This window comes from Aspergillus neoniger (genome assembly GCF_003184625.1).
Source record: "Aspergillus neoniger CBS 115656 unplaced genomic scaffold BO87scaffold_28, whole genome shotgun sequence".
NCBI lineage: Eukaryota > Fungi > Ascomycota > Eurotiomycetes > Eurotiales > Aspergillaceae > Aspergillus > Aspergillus neoniger.
Window position 1 is genome coordinate 258,998 of NW_020291156.1, and position 17,261 is coordinate 276,258.

General features: G+C 48.8%; 4 protein-coding genes across 4 annotated transcripts; 3 read left to right on the forward strand and 1 right to left on the reverse strand.

Moving 5' to 3' along the window:
* Positions 1–670: 670 nt before the first annotated feature.
* BO87DRAFT_418073 (uncharacterized protein) lies at positions 671–1,410 on the forward strand (the record flags this gene model as incomplete). The annotated part of the gene is made up of 2 exons (XM_025626860.1): positions 671–1,202; positions 1,236–1,410. Exons 1-2 carry the CDS (start codon positions 721–723, stop codon positions 1,408–1,410), a joined length of 657 nt encoding a protein of 218 aa, XP_025477066.1. The 5' UTR covers positions 671–720.
* Positions 1,411–3,961: 2,551 nt separating this feature from the next.
* Positions 3,962–4,771, forward strand: BO87DRAFT_461350 (uncharacterized protein; the record flags this gene model as incomplete). Its single annotated transcript, XM_025629084.1, has 1 exon — positions 3,962–4,771. One exon carries the CDS (start codon positions 3,962–3,964, stop codon positions 4,769–4,771), a length of 810 nt encoding a protein of 269 aa, XP_025477067.1.
* A 2,341-nt stretch (positions 4,772–7,112) lies between these two features.
* BO87DRAFT_340330 (TolB family protein) lies at positions 7,113–9,469 on the reverse strand (the record flags this gene model as incomplete). The annotated part of the gene is made up of 4 exons (XM_025620653.1): positions 7,113–7,360; positions 7,415–9,062; positions 9,114–9,326; positions 9,409–9,469. 4 exons carry the CDS (start codon positions 9,467–9,469, stop codon positions 7,156–7,158), a joined length of 2,127 nt encoding a protein of 708 aa, XP_025477068.1. The 3' UTR covers positions 7,113–7,155.
* Positions 9,470–16,014: 6,545 nt separating this feature from the next.
* On the forward strand, positions 16,015–16,773 carry BO87DRAFT_389159 (uncharacterized protein; the record flags this gene model as incomplete). The annotated part of the gene is made up of 1 exon (XM_025624885.1): positions 16,015–16,773. One exon carries the CDS (start codon positions 16,015–16,017, stop codon positions 16,771–16,773), a length of 759 nt encoding a protein of 252 aa, XP_025477069.1.
* Positions 16,774–17,261: the final 488 nt, after the last annotated feature.

Here is a 17,261-nt window from a genome sequence, read left to right on the forward strand (position 1 = left end):
GTAGGAGTGGTAGGAGTGGTAGGAGTGGTAGGAGTAGTAGGAGTAGTAGTAATTTGGATTACCCTACTTCAGCGCAGCCAGGGCGCTCTTGCAGGGTGCCTGCGGCCGAAGCGTGCCTCAGGCTGCGAAATCTAGCTACATACAGGACCCTATTCCCATCCGATAACCCCTCGTAATCTTACAGTATCTCCACTGGGTAATACCGCGGGACTGCTCATCCTCGTGACTGGCGGAGGCACCCATTGTCTTCGCCCGATCCCCCCGATCCCAGATGCATGAAGAATGGGGTGGATACACCAGCGACAAGAAAATGAAGAACGAAGAACAGCTCAATAGATTTGCGTCTTCACCGCTCGGGCGCGATGGATGAGCCCGAGGCGTAATGGCAGGCTTCGCCCTGGCTGCATCAAGTTTAGATGGTTAGTTCTGGGTTTCAACAGGCCTTCAGATCAACACATCAACTTCTGTAGTTGTGGTGGGATAGCAGTCACCAAGGAACTCCAATCCCTGGCAGATTGCCCTAGGAAAAAGAAAAAAAACTAACTGGCCGACCAGCGAAGATGATGTCAAGGCAGCATTGATTAAATAGCTGAAATGAACCCAAGGTGCTGGCGCGACATGCATAGTACTTAAACCCAAGGATCTCCAAGGATCTCCGAGTCTCAATTGCATCACACTTATCTACCAAGTAGAGACTGGTCCATATCCAAGGTCTTCAATATGCCTGAGGCTCCTAACAACAACCCCTTTACAAGGGCGAGTCGAGGCTCATCGTTCGCTCCTTCAACAACCCATCCTCTCAGAGCACCGCTATTGACCGACTACGCTGACCTCAATACGGGCCACCAGGGCCATACTCCCTCTTATTCGACGACACCTACAATCTTCTTCAATACCACAGCTCCAAATAGCAACCATGGGGATGTCCAAGTCCACACCGACCATCAGATCTTCTGGCCCAGCGATGGACCAGCAATGTACTTGGCGCCGCCGATGCCAGCAACAATTCCAGGTAGTATGCAGAGCAACACTCATGACCACCCCCATCCCTATACAGATATGTATCAGTTTCCCACCAGCATAGCACCGGAAGCATATTTCGGGTCTTTTGAAAACGTGGATCATGCGATCGTGGGGGTGGGATCGCTAGATCCGGGCTTCGGATCGATACCGCAAATGCAGGGGAACATTTCTGAGCCAAGGTATGTTATAAGGCTTCAAATCCCTCGGGACAGAGCTGACAAACCGCTAGACAAACTGGTCGACAATGTACGTGGCCGGGTTGCACATATACCCAGCCTTTCCGACGGTCAGGAGACCTGGCGAGACATGTGCGAACCATTCATGAAAACCCTCAAGCCTACCAGTGTCCACAGTGTGGGCAGCGGTTCAACCGCAACGATAACATGATTGAACATTGGCGGAGGGCTCATCACTGTCCGAATCTGGCAACGAGGCGTCACTAAGGGCTCTATTTTCCTTGCTGTCAGTGGTTGGCCTTCCATGACATTTGGGGGTAGGACGTTAGAGTATATTTTCTTTCGTGATATGTTTTCTTATCCTTTTACTTACTTCTCCTGCGCTTTGCCTCAAATTATTTGCGGGAATACCCTGGTGTTGCATACCACACGCGGTGTTGTTCATTGCATGACAGGGCGCATTGCAGCTCTTCCGTTCTGCGGGCCTCCGACGCACGTTTTTCGTTCCTACTTGCATCTGATTTCTTGTTCATCCTCTTGGCTGTTGTTTTACTGAGCGCAATTCCGTGGCCCTAATAGTCTAATACATCATGCGGGATTGTATTACCTATCTCAATACTGGTTTCGGGTTTTCTTTGTATCTGGCTCTTTCGATGCGTGCATGTCTTTCATTATCGGCTGGGGTTGTTTTAGATTTGTCTTCATCACACAATTTCAATCATTTTAGAGATGGCGACGATTAGTTGGGTATCTTCCAAATATAAGGACACATTTTCTGGAATTAAACATGATTTGCATCTGTTGCTAGACGTCCCTGGCTGCGAAGGCAAAAACATTGAGAGATGGGAATGGGAAAGAGAGAGGCTGGCGGGGTTGAGATAGGAGAAATCTTTTTTCCGTGACTTGGACGCTCTTGGGCACATGACCAGCACTGCGTAGGCTTGTAGCCACAGCCTCATAATTGTGATCTCTGTGGCTCGGACAAGGCAGCTACCACCTTTTTTCACCTTGCATACTTTTACTTTCCAATAATTCTGACCTGGTCTACTGTGTTTTCAATCCGTGGATAGAATGATACTTCGGCTAACAATACAGGAACTGCGGGATGCCAATCACCCAATCATACAATAGAACGGTCTCGAGGACGATTCCATTAGCTGGGACACATGTCACGTGTAGGATGACAAAGAGTTTACAGTTTCTTGTGATTTTCTGTTCTTCTTGTCTTTTATTTTGTCTTTTTTCTTAGTTGGGTATTATGTGTTTCTAAGAGTCATTTCTCCTCAGATCAATGCTGAAAAGCGGTTAGTACCAGTTAGCTACCATGAGATGTGGTTATCGCAGTTAGACAGGTACTATCGGTGCCTTGCGCTGATGTCAGGGATAGACCAACCGGTGTAGACAATGACATTATATCATCACAATCTACGGATGTATAGCGTGTAGATCTTATACCCAGACAGACTACTGCAAGGGCATCCAACCCGCTCAGTCAGGTATTTCGAAATAAACTTCATTTACACTTCCACCTGCTGGAATAGGTCATTGGCACGGGACGGCATATCGGATAGAAATCTAATTGGTCTGCCCATGTTTCTGGGTGGCTTGAAAAGTCCTGACGAAGGGCAAATGGAGGGACGTCTTAGCTCCGCACGGCGGTCCCCATCGATGCGGGGTCATTAAGCAACTGATTGGGGCTGGAGTTCAGGGTCGATCAACGGACTAACGTGCAGCCAAGGCTGCGAAGGAATAGGTAAGCCTGTAGCATGGATTTTGAACAACGAGAAGACACCAGAAATGCAAATTCCCAATCAGTAGCTCTTGGAACCGTTGAATGGTCTAGCCCGCTATGTCCAGTGCCGGTGACGCCATGGCTACATTAGACGGGATGAGCTACGCCACGTCGGAGCCGATGCCTGCGACATATTGTGCCTTGGGGGCAGCTGCCACTCACCGTCAAAAGTGCCCAGGACCCTGGACTAGACCGAATTTGTATTTAGCCTTCGTATCCCCGGAAGATGGGGTGGGTTCCTTATGAAAACACTCGAATTAGCTGGCCATGCTATGATGGCAACCAGATACTATAACATTTGTATGGTAGAAGAGCGACCATTAAATCGCAGCCAAATGACCAAGTGCCAATCCAAACAAATTAGATGGTCCAAAAGGTGTGAATAATGGGTTGTAGATTGACTTTCTTTCTGATATCCCCGTACACAAAGATACGCCGAACCATGTCGGCCAGGGTGTCAAACCTTGGAAACATTTTTCCCATCCATCACTGAAGCCGCTGGTAGTTGGGTACCATTTCTAAATCGTGGCGGTGCTTCTTCGGCCCTGAAAGTTGCGTGGACCCGTGAGCCTCAGATGCAGCTTCCTTCGGTGCCCTGGCTACTGAGAGGGCCAGGTTCCAGCCACTTCATAGGCCGTTCAGGTTACACCACCCACCTTTCCTTCGACTTGAGACAGCCCGCATCAACGTACACAACTCCCACTACTGAGCCCCGAGCAATGATTGGCTACTGCGGAGGTGGAAGAGAGGCCTGGAGTGGGAGGGGGTACCTTTTCCACCCATCCTGGCCGAAGAGACCTCAGATTCGGTGATGGCAAGAATGTAAGAAGCTGATGACTGCCCTCTGTTGCTTCCAACTTCATGAAAGTTACTCACTTCCACTCTTTCCGATCCCGAGCTCTCTCTTTGAGGTCTCTAGTACACTGATCGCAAAAACTCGAGAAGGTTCCGAAGCCGTGCCCCGCGCGTCATGGACCAATTTCCCTTTCCTTGGGCTAGTACCCCCAATGAAAACACTCTGCTCAGCACTTCTGCCGATGGCAACTATTTTGATGAGGTCCTCGGCGCTGAAATTACCACCGCGCCCCTCGTCGCTGCTTCATCGAGTTGGATGTATCAGAATGGTGCCAATTTGTCTTCCTTCCAGTCACCACTCAGCTTGCAGCCAGAATTCAGTGTCCACCAAGCAACCTACCAGCCAGTATCTAGTAGCCAGTCCTCATATAGCTACCAAGCGGAGCCATGGTACCAGTCAGCGCCGAACCTTCAGTCAGGGCCTAGCTACCAGCCAGCTCCCAGCGTCTACCCAACACCCCCCCATCAGCCAGTGTCCAGTAGCCAGGCCGCATATAGCTACCAGGCGGAGCCATGGTATCAGCCAGCAACCAACTTTCAGACAGGGCCTAGTTTCCAGTCGGGCCCTAGCTTTCACCAGCTGGCAATGCAAGCAGCAAACCCTGCTTCCGTCCAGCACGCAACAGGCCGTTATGCGAGCTTGGGACCCTTCCAGCATCCCCTTAATGTCTTGCACACTCAGGAAGCCCAATACAATAGCAATATGTCTGCACAGACCGTTGGAAACGAAGGCTTTGACTTCGGCTTGCCCTTGACTGGCAATGGCAATGCGAGAAGAGCCAGAACAAGGTACGCCACTCGAGATCGAGAAATTTGTGGTGCTTCCGAGACTGATTTTGACAACAAATCAGACAGCAGCCTGACCTCCGATGCCATTGGAAGGATTGCAAATATAAGGCACCTTTCTACGGGGAGCCGGGATTAAAAAGGCACGTGCGGACACAGCACCTTAAACCCGGAAGATATGAGTGTCCGAAGTGCTTCGAGAGGTTTGATCGTTCGGACTATCTGTCGCGTCATGATTCGAAGTGTAAAGGAATAGATCATGTATCGAAAAGGTAAAGTCTCCTAATTTGAATTGGGTCAATGTCATCGTGTCGGTGGTTATTCATCTTTGGCAAAGACAGCCATGCTGCCTCATCTCCATAATGCTGTCCACCTCTCCTTTACCACCTGCTGCCAATTTAACTTAGCTTTTGTTGGTGTTTCACGGGGTTGTCAGCGATCTCTGTCGGATCGGGATCAGTGATCGAACTTTGTCGCTGTCGAATGCCCATCTGTCGTTCATTATATGGAACGTTGAAAATAAGTAAGCTAACTTGCTCTCGCAACAGACCACGCAACGATGCTTCATAAACTTGCTAAAATGCAATGAGTAACGATAACGAAAGAAAAAAAAGGGGCATAGCGCCCTAATATTATGAATGACATGGGTTACACGGAGCAGCGAAAACTCAGAAACTCGTCCGATTTGTTACATGAGGTAGCACATGCCATTGGGGTTAGACACCAAATATTTTCCGGTGCGAGTTTCGGAGGATAAATGCCACATTCGCACAGGAGCCACAGGATTTCCTTATGTCTCAGGGTTTCCTTTTTCTCTTTTACTGTTCCCCGACAACAAGTTGCTTAGTTAAATTGTCCTTGCTTTCTTGATTGTCGTTGACGGAAACAGGGAGTTGAATATCAAATTGATCGTTCATCTTGATTGATACTGAATTTTTCCTTTGAGTCATATGAGCGCTTGTTTGCAACCTGAGGCGGTGTTTCAATGTCTTTTTGCCTGGTAGGCGCTTCGAGGATATCTGCTCTCGAATAATCAAATTTCTCGGTCGACAGACGTTCAAACCTGTCAAGAAACCTTAGGTGAGAGGATCTGTACCATCAGATTGTGCCACTGCTGATGTTACTGTTTATGAGGCAAGATACAATCGTGAAACCCCCATGACCATCCGTGAGCGAGCCGTTTCTAGCACAGCACGAAGCCATACATAGTGGACCGTGGGAATGTGATGCCCATGTGGTTGAATAAGGGAGCCGTCTTCTCGACACTGGTCCTTGTCACCGTGTAGGGCTGAGATTTGCTGCACATTAGGGTTAATAATTGGTTGAATATGCATAGGGCGAGATGGTTAGTTCTCACACACAACCATACCTCGATAACGTTGTCATCGTGGAGTGCATGAATGTTAGGGGTAGGAGGGCTAACACGTCCAGAAACGTGTTGGATAACAAAGAGCCCTCAAACACTTCTTGGCCATGGCTTGGAAAACACAGTCTCGTAGGATATGACAGGTCCCTTCGTTTTCATTGTCTTCCACACCCCTCTCTTCCTGTCTATTTTGCCTCCTTCCCCGGGTAATCACTCAATAGGAGTCATCCTACTTTTGATTACCTACAATATCCCCCATCGATGTAAAAAGATAAGCAACATACCCCAAGACACCTTCCCGTCCACAAGCCTAATTATCAGCATGCCAAAAAGTGGACCGCGCTAAAAATCCTTCATGGTCTCGACCAACCCAAACTCCCGAACCGAACCAACAAGACAGATAAGCCTCTCTTAGGGTACGCGGCAAGCTTCCCTTGCCCTGATTGACACGGAGGTGCCACATGGGGCTTAGTTTCCGCGAATGTGAGGTCTGAGCGGACATTGGCTTTCGTCTAAGCGAGCTTACCATTGAGATCAGCATTGGGCATCGGGGAAGTCGATAGGGTTCGTCACGGTTGTAGCCGAAGGGTCTGGGCCTCGGTTAGAATTGGTGTCTGTGGTATGTTTCACGTAGGGAGGGATATGTAAGGTCCAGTTGTCTGTGCGTTGTTGTCATTTACAAGAGAATCGTGGGGGGAGCATGGACGGGGGACAGATGAGGATGGATTCGTAGGCAGATGGCTGGTCAGCTGCTACGTTTGGTCGTATCTCTATCTTTTTCTGTATGACTACGCTTTGCGCGGCCTTTCCGGCTTTGTTTAGCTAAGACAAAACGACATCTCTGTGTCGAAGCAAGCGTTCTATGGTGGGGTTGGGTGAAACTGAGGAATCTTCGGCGTTCCGTGCCATTGTCTTTGCTCCAAACGGTGAAGCATTTACACAGGTAGCATCTTACTTAGCGGGCTAGAGCAGGTATCGGGATCCAGATTACAAGGAATTAAAATTATGAGTCTTATAATGGTGATGTAGAGGATAGTAAGGTAATAAAATCATAAACACATTTTCAGCTATAGATACAGTTACGTCCCTAGCAGGATCCGACTTTTTCATACAGCAACTGAAGAAGTGAAGTATTTACATCAAAACATGAGAGTACCTTACTCGAGGTACTCGTTGGGCATGTACAGAGGCATTGAATCCTCCCAGATAGTATCTGTCACAAGGGTCTTGTTGGTACCGTCGTAGTTCATGACCATGATCTGGCCGTACGGTTGGAAGGTGTCGTCGAAGAGAGCACTCTCATCCTTGAAGCCGTACATGCCGGTGCTCCACATAATGCGGCCGTCCTGAGACCACACAGCGCTGTATATTTCATTAGCTTATGAATGAGTGATAAGAGATAGGGGATAGACATACTGAGCATCGTTAGAAAGACTGTCAGTGACGCGGGTCAACTCGGATCCGTCAGGGCGGATGGTGTAGATATCGAAGCGATCCGCGTACCAACGAGCGCCGTAGGACTCGGTCCAGTTGTTGTTGCGGGTGAAGACAATGCGCTCGCCGTCGGGGGACCAGCCGGGGGTGTTGTCCCAGCCGTCCGTGAGCTGGTGGGTCTTGCCGGTGGTGAAGTTCAGGATGTGCAGACCCAAGGGGGCCTCAGTAGCAAGGCTCCACTTGCGGTAGACGATGGCAGTTCCATCGGGAGACCAGGAGGGGAAACCAGAGTTGTCCGATCCATCAGTCAGGTTGGTGTGCCAGGTACCGTTGGCGAAGGTGCGGTAGATCTTGGCGGTGTTTGTGCTGCGGCTGACGAACCAGGCTCCAAAGCCAGACACCAGCTCCGTGCCGTCGGGGTTCCAGGAGGGCTGGAAGGCACCAGAGTTACCTTCCAGGAGCCACTCGACCTCGGTGGAGTTGCTGATGTTGTAGATGTCGTAGGAGTCGAGAGCGTCAACAACGTCGGTGTACAGAGGGGAAGAGTGGACCAGAGAGCCGTTGGCGCTGCCGAGGACCTTCTGGGTGGACGCAATACGGTTCGCGACGGTGTTGTGCATGGGGAAGACATCCATGTAGCGGTACTCCCAATCGTTGTCGTAGCTCCAGAGCTCCAGGTCGGCAGCCTGCTGAGTCCAGTTGGGGATCCAGTAGACCAGCTTGGAGCCGTCAGGGGACCACCAGGGATCGCGGAGGTTGGTCAGGTTGAAGTTCTGGTGGCTGAAGTCAGGTTTGGTGTAGTGAATACCCTCGTCTCCGGCCTTGACCAAGTAACCAATGTTGGTCGAGTTGCCAATGTAGTGCTGGCCGACCTTAGGGTAGCTACCGGAGGTGTGAGCAACGACGTTGGAGCCAGTAGCAAAGTCTACGCTGTAGATCTGTGCGGTGACAGCCTCCTGCTGAGCAGAAACACCATGGCAGCCGTAGGTGTTCTCAGTAGTCATGTTGTTGTATATGATGCGCTTGCCATCGGGCGAGAACTGGGGGGTACCCAGCGAGTAGCCATCCTGGCGGATAACGGTGCGGAAGTCACTGCCATCAGGACGGACGGCGTACACGCCCAGAGTCTGGGTGTGCTCCCAGCCGGTACCATCGCTGTGGCCAGTCCAGTCAGTGTTGCGGTCGGAACTGAAGACAATCCACTCTCCGTCGGGGGACCAGGAGGGGCGGAAGTGACCAGTAGGCCAGGTGTTGTCGGCTCTGTTAGCCTCGGTATCGGTCAAGTTCTGGGCCTGTCCAGAGTTGAGGTCCTTGACCCAGATGTTGGTGGTGTAGTTGCCCTGAGTAGAAACGTAGGCCAGCTTGTTTCCATCGGGCGACAGAACACCGATGTCTTCAACAGAGTCCGTGGCCGCAAGTGTCTCCAGTCCCGAACCATCCACGCGAACACGGTACAGGTCCGACTGACCCGGACCGCGGCGCTCGCTGGTGAAGACAATCCACTCTCCATCAGGAGACCATGTAGGGTGGTAGTCGAAAGCATTGGTCTGGTTGCCCATGAGCTGAGTCGCGTTGGTGCCGTCGGCATTCGAGATCCATAACTGTCCTCCGGAAGGTCCAATGCGGTTCACTTGAGTCCGTAAGTACGTGAATCACTAGGGTCAATCAGGCAACCACTTACTGTAAAAGATACCCTTCTTGCCCTCAATCGGGCCTCGACGGGCCAACCCGGGGATTTCTTTCGTGGAAGCAGTAGCGGCGCGCTTAGCATAGGGACAGCCCGCAGGAGCAGCAGCAGCAGCGTTGTTGGCGCGCTCCGCATACGGGCAGCCAGCAGCGGCCGAGCCGGCCACCAGGCCAGCCAAAGCAAAGGCAGCAGAAATACGCATGTCGCCTACCCAATCAAGAACGGAAGAAAAGGATAGTAGATGCGACTCGGCGAGAGATTGTCGTGAGAGACGATGTTCTTGTAGGACCTGAGACGGAGGGATCTGCACCTTTAAGTATTGCTAGAACGGCGGGGGAACCATCCTTCATCTCGGCTACTTGGACCGTGACAAACTCGGGGGTAGGCAGAAGAACAAGCAAAGCTCGCCAAGCCTCACCCTCCTCCAAGGTGTGGATTGGCTGGGCCCGTCAGATAGGCGTAATTCGAATTCTAATCTATCCAAGTGGATCGGATCAATTTATCAATTCAATAATTGAATCCGCTGGAGAGCACGGGGAAGAAATCTATTCCAGTCCTGCAAATCTTGCAGAATTGGGTCAACACTTGTTGGTGATTGGGATCGTGGTATAGCTATGATCATATCGAGGCCCAATCAGCCCTGATCTATAGGAGTCGTATGCACTATCCATGATACAGATCACTCGCTATACCGCATGACATGACCCAAAAGCAGTGACAGACAGTACTGAGAGACTCCCACGGGTCACCAGAACCCCTCTCCCACGCGAGATGAGCAGGTAACGATCAGCAAAACTTTCATCAGCACCGTGGTGCGGTTGTCGGACCCTCCTTCCCTGTTTTCGCCATTGTAGATGACGATCAATTATCTCCGGCTTGGCACGGCACGCCAGGCCCGTCTGTAGGACGTCGGCGCCTTGGCCGTTGGCTTGGCCCGTCCTCTAGCCACCCAAAAAGTAATCAATGCCGACCACGACCATTGGACGCCAGTATCGCCGAATTCGTCTCTTGGATCTAACACAACTGCTGCCTCATCCCGTCTCGTCCCTCGCAGGCTGCAGGATGTCTAGCATCATCCTTTGTGCCAGCATAGGGCAGTGTTATCTATAGAAACTCCAATCGGACAACGGCTTCGTAAATGTCTGACCGCCAAATGGACCGGGGCCCTCACAATCAGCCCCACAGCCCCCTTCCTGGTGCGTTGCAAAGGGATGTCGGAGCGTGTCCGCAGGAACGTTCCGACCACCGACCCCCGTCGTATTACGTGCTGTGACCCTCTCTCCCATTGTCTTCCCGCCAGTCACAGGCGGGGTATGGGGTATCTTTTTCGGTGTGCACAAATCAAGACCCTCAATCTGTGCACCTTGGGATTGTCCAGACTTCTTCATTGCTTCAAGGTAGCGGGAGATGACTCATTCAACTCGCCAATCTCCGTCTTCCATGACACACCAGCATCTTAGAGGATGCAGATGTCGGAAATTAGGCCCTTCAACAAAAAGCTGCAGAGGACCGGGATAAGACGGGTTGTTGCTCTAGCGAAGATACCATCCGGACCCTAGATCCAATCCCCGTGTTGATTTTGTGAAAGGATTAAACTACCTGCGCCACGCAGTCGCGTTATTCCGAATTCATAGCTACCAACCGGATACGATATCCATAAGCTATACAGCCCTCGGTCGGGACTAACCAAAGCAGAAGGTTGGAAGCTCAAAGAACGTGGCCACGACACATAGTGTTTATCCAATTCGCTGTCGACACGGTCATCTCAATTATGTAAAGCTGGGAACAATAGCAGTCGACATTGAGATTAGAAAAGCTCTTAGTGGCGGACAAATTTAGAATACAGGCGGCTTCCGTGGCGCAGTGGAGGATCCTGGGCCACTTGCAGGGACATTATTAAGGTTTAATTGCGCTGCCTAGAATTGCAGCAGACATCTCGTTTGCCATATTGAAGTGATCGAGATTGTCCTTGCGATAAGCACAGGGTCAAATGTGACTAACGTCACTATTTGGCAGCCGTGGTGTGAGACAAAATAGGTTTAACCTCCGTCACTGGACAAGTTTCGGTACACGGCGTGATCGCTACCTGCAAGTGAAGAAGGGCTACAAAATATAATATTCTGACAGCGAACATCATGCTACTTTTTCCAAACTCTACTGCCATCTATCTCTCGTGATCAACTTTCACCGACCATTCTAGATTATTGTGTCTGGCTCAGTCATGAGCAGCAAAACGGGAGTCAAGAAACGCGAAACAGCGGAAACGATGATAGTCAGGCACCCGGGATTGAGTCGACGATACCTGCTGAAAAAGGCTACTATCACCTAGCAACTCATGAAACTAGGAGTGTAATCAGACCTTTTCGGTCCTCACACTTCGGGGATAAATGTGGTCCTGCTTTGAATTCCTCGGCCCTTGAAAGGACGGCTCAAATTCAAGTGCGCTGATGACGCAATGATCTGCGCTCTCGTGGATCCACTCGATGCTTTGTTTCAACAGACTTTGCCCTCGAAACTTCTTACAACTGATGTTTCTGACGCGTTATATGCCAACAGACTGCTCTGGTTGTGGATGGCTTCTGGCAATCGATCGTCGGAGTGAGGCAACAGTTGCGTTCACGCTGCCGGGGTTAGTTTTCTAGCTGCTTCGCCGAGGGATTAGTGCGGGTGCGGGTGAATAACCTTCTTCCACCCGCGTCTTCCCCACAGGCAACAACCAACATGCATTTGCAGCCACCCGCGACTGTTTCGCCTCATCCTTCATTCAATTTTCTGGCACCGAACGTCACTGGAGAGCCTTCCATTCACTTTGAAAAGGTCTCATGATATTTCTGGTTTCTATAAATAACTGTCGTATTGACCCAAGATCATACTGGTGTCAGTCAGAACAGAACAACATGCACTTGTGTTCAAAAGTAACCATATCTGTCTGCTCACAGGGCTCTGCTAAATGTGCAGGTGAGCTTTTCCCACAGTTGCATGATACCTTTCATAGTTTTCTATGGCGATTCAGCGTCATGATGCCCGACAAGCCGTAAGTGCAAATCAACACGAAGGAAGTTGTGCGACAAAACTTTCTGCCACACTTTTAACCCTCAATTAGTACGTCCCTGTGCAAACCGGTACTTGAGACACGATTAATCTTGGTTAGCTTGTTCAGGGATATGATGCGAATGACTTTTATCGTTTAGACAACAAACAGCCGGATGAGAAATCCACCTCAAAAGATACATGTGCTCGTGCAATTCTATCAGCATAGTACTTCTATTTTTCGCATTCATATTTCTGATATACCAGATGCCCTATTACGCTGCTGCGGAGATATATCTATCGGGATGACGGTGTCCGCCTTCGAACCAGCAAGAATGTAACAACATCTGACTTGTATACTTTGATACCGCCTACAGCCTCCAGAAACGTAAAGTTCGGTCAACATCGGGAATGATGAGAAGCTTGAAATTACTCAAGTAGATTATTTCTCCGCGAGGATACCTGCTGATCTTGTTATCCGGTCCCCAAGTAAATTGCTTGACATTATATATCTCAACCGTCCCCTTAAGTATTTGAAAAATTAATTTATCACCGACAAACTGCACACCCGTAATCATCGTAAGTTCTTGCATCATGAAATTATCAAATTTTAGAGACTATTATTATTTTCTCTATCCTCGTGTACAGGTCCTACAGGCAGATTATACTGATCTCAAGTCCGCCGGCCAAAAAGCTACTATCCAGACTCTAGGACATGGAGTGATATTATATAGGCATTTTAATATATGAGACCTACTACGCGGTATTAATATCGTAAATTTAAATCAGGTTTTCGCTGCCTTGGCTAATAGCTAAAATTTAGAGTCTGATAAGAAGGTACCACACCAACGCTAGCCGCCCAAGGGTCTGATAATATGAATTAATCTGTTGGATAGAACATCCTAAATCTGTGCTGTACTATCCCATGATATAGAAGTAGTAAGAAAATTATCCGGGCTGATACTAATCCAGATAGCACAGTCGGTGTGACTGTGTAGCTGATATTAAATTAATCTGTTATCCACATTCCAGAGAGTGAGTCAGGGGGAATAGCAGCATTGGTAAGTGTTATAATCACTTGTCATATTTTAGATAATATAAACCATGCTTTTACCGTCGGGGCTGAAAGCTTGGCTTCCAAATGAATCCAAATCGCCTGGAAAACAATGCATGGAGCCGGTTTCCCCATGGTCTGCAGCAAAGCTTTGTTATCCCTATTCGTCTTTCGAGGAAGATTTTCGCTTCCTCCTGTCCCCATTGTTTTGGATGGCCATCCTCCCAAGTCGCCGGTACACTAGACATGGAAGCGAAATCCGAGCGGATGCAATATGTTCAATGTCTGAGAAATTTGTGCTGGTCCATTTCGTAGTCATTCTCTTCGCAGGAGATGACGTCATCTCCCTGCTCTAGAGAGCTAATTGACTGTGCTTCTGAAGCCATCTTGTAAAGTATTTTCGATTCAAGAAAATGCGACAGACAGATAGCACAGAACGAAGTTAAGAGTTCTTATGTGTATCAATATATCACCACAGTGATGAGTCAGTGATAGTTTTGCTGCAGCCTAATAAATCCACGGTAATTCGTATGAATTCTTATCTACGGGCGGAATGGCTCGGGGTAACTGTTTTGCGCGCCAATTAAAGTCCAGATCATTCAAGATAACCTGCAGCACAGGAGCTTGAAAGCTTTCGACGACCAATGAACACCGAGCAGCCCAAGAGGCTCTCTTAATATACCAAGAATCCTTCGTCGTCAGAACAGTTTTTTATCACAACACCGGACTAGTAAAATGGGTTGTTTTGTGGACCAAACCTGACGCGTCGTCTGTGGCTCATCCTCGCAGGGATAAAGGTTATCAAACGAATTCAACGGATAGCCGGTCGCAACAAGACCACCATAATCATGGCTTTGCGATCAATGGAGGAAAGAATTAGAATGGTCATTCAACTATCAGGAAGGCGTGTCTCTTTATCCTAGATACACCAATAAGCGATCTTAGAGTAAGCAATAGACACCCATTGGCCCAGAAGTACCTCTTCCAGCAGCCGGGTATATATATACAATCAGAGATTTGGGGATTATCAAGGACGATTCAAAATATTGCGATTCAAAGTTTCACTCTTTTTGCTGGTACATTTCCCTAGCAAGCGGTGATAGTCTGCAATAATCTGCCATGCGACTACATTTTGTCACGGCGAACTTCTCTAGATTGGGCTGGTTAGTTTTCTATATTGACAGCAATATCCTGATCTATTGATATATAACCCGACCTTTTCGCGTATCTCGGCTTCCGATCGTGTGTACCTCCGGTTATATGAGAGAAAGAATAGCCAGTGCCTGAATGGGCTCACTTTAACCCATTAACAGATGCAGGCTTGGGCTTGCAAGGGTAAGTACTTCGCATTACTGGTCCAATTCTGCATCTATTCATCGGTTAACGTGTGATGTCATGCAAGATGAAAATTTGAATGTATGCCTCAGGCAGCAAACAAGTGCCACACATCGGTCGGTCAAAGCGACTGATGTCTGCTTATGCTACAGCACATGGTGCTTTCATCTAATCTTTTTCAGGGTCCAATTGGCCAGACACACGGCAATTCAATTTCATATAGCCTATTCCCTATTTTTCGCGTTCGCTTGGGTACGAGGCTGCATAAATTCCTGTTTCAGGGATTCGGTGCTGATTCACAATCTAATCTCCGACCGCCGATGCCGAGAATCGGGACACGGACACATCACACTCATGGGGAAATCGCACTGCAGATCAGATAACAATGCCAAGAGATTAAACGAGAAGTGGAAGTCTGGGCATGGGGTGTCTGAGGTCAATATTCGCTCAGGGGATTTGGAGGTTTGATTGTCTCTCGCCAAATCCTTCCCTCCGTGACCATTCAGGTAAGGAGCAGTCGGGACCACCCGCCGTTGATGGTTGGATGTCCAGGACAGTTTTAGGTAAACGAAGCCAGGGCTTTGTGTTCATCGAGTGCCCCGTGAATACGTGCAAAGGCTTTTTGGATGCTTTAGCCCCCGGCACTATCCGTCTGAGGGTCCTTGCACCATATACGCTTCTATCACGTTTCCACACTGAGAGTCAAATTTGCAGCCTGATCCTTCCCAATTTGGTACTCTTAGGAGACCCCCAAAGTAGTCGTGTCTTCCGGTAACTTTCTGTGGCGATGCTGGGACCTCCAGAATACTAAGAATTGCAGGCAATGAAAACATTATTGACTACGCATAATAGGCTATGTGATAAGAAGTATAACAAGGGTTCTGCCATAACATCAGGAGTCATGACTACACGCCTCACGGCTTGGCAACAAGAAACCCGAAGGACAGCATCGAAAGGCGTGATCATTTTTACCCACTGGTCCGAACTTTGGAACATACCAGTAATGATTCTTGGGCTGATTTTTGGATAAGCGCAGACTGGAATGCCGTGGAAGGCGACAAAGGAATTTCCCACATCCTACCACTGGGGAATTCGGCCACTAAGAATGTCCATTATGCTGGGATTAGATACAGAGATAGGTGGGCTACGCTAATATGAAGGCAAGGCTGGCTTTCCGGCATTGTCCAAACTCAGCAACAGCGCTGCTGGATTGGGTCTTCGAATGCAATATCAGAAGTCGGGTGAAACCGAGTAAAACCCAAATGTTCTTCACATGAGCCTTGGTGTAATAGCACCTAACTGTCCAGATGCGCCTTTCTGGATAAGCCTTGTTAGCACTATAGCCTCGTAGGGAGATTGTGAGACATATAAAAACATCCAATCTACCTGAGTATATACCTTCTAACTTGGTCAACTCTATACCTGTTCATCTACCAGTATCTCGAAATAGGGCTATTGCCAGTCAATACAAACGAAATGGATGGAAGAGGAATTGCTCATACCGTTGGTGTTAACCATGGAGAGTCTGCCGATCGTCGCTCTTCCATAGCGTCTCCTGGCAGCACCAGAGCATGCACCGCGACACTAGCGAGAGGAGTACCTGCTTCGACCAATGTTATGATTGGTTTGGATCCTATTGAGCAAAACGCCGACGATGCTCATCTCTGTCTCCCCAATGAACCACAGCTAATGGATATCACTGCGCTCTCAGATGGCTTTGGTTCTCCTATCCCTGCCACACAGTGGAATACTGTTGTCCCGGCAGCTGAACAGGGTCACACAAACTTTGGAGTGACAGCACAGCTCCAGGCTGACAATCTTCCCCAACACTCATTACAGCCGATGTCCCAATTCGGGCAATTTTCTCCACAAGCAAAGATAATGCATGGCGGCATCCGTCAGTCCCAACAGCTGCCCGATCTCAACATGCTGCGTGACCCAAAACCCGCTTACCAGCGTCATTCTTATCGAGAGGAGATAGAAGCAAGAAACGGTGGAATAAGTCCTGATGATCTTTTGTTGACCACTCCCCTTGCAAAAATCAGATGCTTAGTTAGAATCTGTGACAGGGTGTTCGACGATGAAGAGGAAGCGGACGATCATTTTCAACTCGATCACAACTACCCGGAAAATTGTGTCTGTCGGATCTGTCGCGATGCTTTTAGCAGCAGTTTCGAGAAGGGGCTGCATGACTACTATCATCACAGGCATGAAGTTTGCAGGTTTAGTGTCTGAAAGGCTCTAGAGAATTGATAATAAATTCTTTCGCATTCTATTCCCAGGTTGAGTAGATGTCATAAGTCTTGGATTGTTGGTCGATTGTTTCGGGTTCCCTGCCTCTCTAAATTGCTTGCTAGTTGGAGTGGACCCAGACCTACTCGGGAAACGGAAAATAGGAAGAATTGATGGAAGAAGACTAGAGAATTAGTCACAATCGCACTGACTACCAAATAAATGATAATTCTCATTAAATGTATGTTTTGTATGGCATCAGCCCTATAGTTCCGTGTAGCGCGCGCCCAGATCTCCATTGTTAGTAGTGTCGAATTTGGACTCTGAGTTTAAGACACACCGTGTATTGGTCATTGGCTAATTGTCTCAATATAAATTGTTATCTCCCATGTTCGGCATATCCATCAGATGAACCTTAAGCAGATGGCCCTGATAGGAGGTACTTCCCGCCCGATAAATGTCAATGCGGACTATCTCACCAACCTTGTGAA